The sequence below is a fragment of the Malurus melanocephalus genome, unplaced genomic scaffold (genome assembly GCF_030028575.1).
Source record: "Malurus melanocephalus ecotype Western Australia unplaced genomic scaffold, MMel_1.1 scaffold_3078, whole genome shotgun sequence".
NCBI lineage: Eukaryota > Metazoa > Chordata > Aves > Passeriformes > Maluridae > Malurus > Malurus melanocephalus.
The window spans coordinates 3750-5899 of record NW_026626310.1 but is presented as its reverse complement, the minus strand read 5'-3'; the positions used below and the strand labels follow the sequence as shown (position 1 = coordinate 5899).

Here is a 2150-nt window from a genome sequence, read left to right as displayed (position 1 = left end):
CCCAGGTGAGTCAGGAGATCCTGGAGCTGCTCAACACCACCACGGCCAAGGAGCAGTCGATCGTGGAGAAATTCCGCTCGCGGGGCCGCGCGCAGGTGCAGGAATTCTGCGACCACGGCACAAAGGAAGAGTGCATCAGGGCCGAGGGGGCGGATCGGCCATGTCGGAGACTTCACTTCCGGTCAGTCTCATTTTGGGGTGATTTGGGGTGAATTCGGGGCATTTTGGGGTGAATTCGGGGTCAATTCAGGATCAATCCGGCCGTTCTGGGGTCGGTTGCGCGCGGTGCAGGAATTCTGCGACCACGGCACAAAGGAAGAGTGCATCAGGGCCGAGGGGGCGGATCGGCCGTGCCGGAGACTGCACTTCCAGTCAGTTTGGCACATTTTGGGGTGAATTCCAGGGATTTTGGGGGAATTCGGGGTGAATTTGGGGTGAATTCGGGATCAATCTGGCTGTTCTGTGGTCGGTCGCGCGAAGTACAGGAATTCTGCGACCACGGCACCAAAGAGGAGTGCGTGAGGTCCGAGGGGCCGGATTGGCTGTGCCAGAGACTGCGCTTCCGGTCAGTGCCAATTTGGGGTGAATTCCAGGGATTTTGGGGTGAATTCCAGGGATTTTGGGGTCAATTCGGGGTGAATTCGGGATCAATCCGGCCGTTCTGGGGTCGGTCGAGCGCAGTGCAGGAATTCTGCGACCACGGCACAAAGGAAGAGTGCATCAGGGCCGAGGGGGCGGATCGGCCATGTCGGCGACTTCACTTCCGGTCAGTTTGGGGTGAATTCCGGGGATTTTGGGGTCAATTTGGGGCGAATTCGGGATCAATCCGGACGTTCTGGGGTTGGTTGCGCGCAGTGCAGGAATTCTGCGACCACGGCACAAAGGAAGAGTGCATCAGGGCCGAGGGGGCGGATCGGCCATGCCGGAGACTGCACTTCCGGTCAGTTTGGGGTGAATTCTGGGGATTTTGGGGTGAAATCCGGGGATTTTGGGGTCAATTCAGGGTGAATTCGGGATCAATCTGGCCGTTCTGGGGTCGCGCGCAGTGCGGGAGTTCTGCGACCACGGCACAAAGGAAGAATGTATCAGGGCCGAGGGGGCTGATCGGCCATGCCGGAGACTGCACTTCCGGTCAGTTTGGGGTGATTTGGGGTGAATTCTGGGGATTTTGGGTGAATTCGGGATCAATCCGGCCGTTCTGGGGTCGGTCGCGCGCGGTGCAGGAATTCTGCAACCACGGCACCAAAGAGGAGTGTGTGAGGGCCGAGGGGGCGGATCGGCCGTGCCAGAGACTGCACTTCCGGTCAGTTTGGCACATTTTGGGGTGAATTCCGGGCATTTTGGGTCAATTCGGGGTGAATTCGGGATCAATCCGGCCGTTCTGGGGTCGGTCGCGCGCAGTGCAGGAATTTTGCGACCACGGCACCAAGGAGGAGTGACTTCCGGTCGGTGCTGTTTGGGGGCATTTCAGAGCATTTTGGGGATTTTACATGGAATTTTGGGGGAAATTCAGGGGATTTTGGGGTTTGCACCTGCACTTCCGGTCAGTCTTGTTTGGAGGAATTCAGGGGGTTTAGGGGATTGCACCTTCCCCCACATTTTTGCTAAAAACACAGAATTTCCCTCAGATTTTTTGGAAAACCACAGAATTTCCCCTATATTTTTTATAAAACCACAATTTTTTGGGAAAAAACATGGAATTTCCCCCAAATTTAGCTAAAAAACACAGAATCTCTCCTAAATTTTTGGGAAAAACATGACATTGCCCCTAAATTTTGTGTAAAACCACAATTTGTTGGAAAAAACATGAAATGTCCCCAGAATTTTTGGCAAAACCACAGAATTTTAGATTTTTTGCTGAAAACACAGAATTTCATCCAAATTTTTAGGAAAAACACGGAATTTCCTCCAAATTTTTGCTAAAACCACAGGATTACCTCCAAATTTTTGGGAAAAACATGGAATTTTCCCCAAATGTCTTCTAAAACCACAAGTTTTTGGGAAAAAACATGGAATTTCCCCAAAATTTTTGGTAAAACCATGGAATTTCCCCCAAATTTTAGTTAAAACCACAGAATTTCCCCCAAATTTTTGCTAAAAACACAGAATTTCATCCAAATTTTTAGGAAAAACACGGAATTTCCTCCAAA

The 2150-nt window shown here is 51.5% G+C and overlaps 1 protein-coding gene across 1 annotated transcript in view; it reads left to right on the top strand.

The window, feature by feature from the left end:
- The window catches only part of METTL3 (methyltransferase 3, N6-adenosine-methyltransferase complex catalytic subunit), a gene marked incomplete at its 3' end in the record, with an annotated part of 7901 nt that overhangs the window by 2641 nt on the left and 3110 nt on the right, over nucleotides 1-2150 (top strand). Inside the window, exons 2-4 of the mRNA XM_057388979.1 lie at nucleotides 6-181; nucleotides 856-940; nucleotides 1047-1131. Coding sequence (XP_057244962.1) covers nucleotides 6-181; nucleotides 856-940; nucleotides 1047-1131 — 346 coding nt within the window. The remainder of the gene's footprint in view (nucleotides 1-5; nucleotides 182-855; nucleotides 941-1046; nucleotides 1132-2150) is intronic.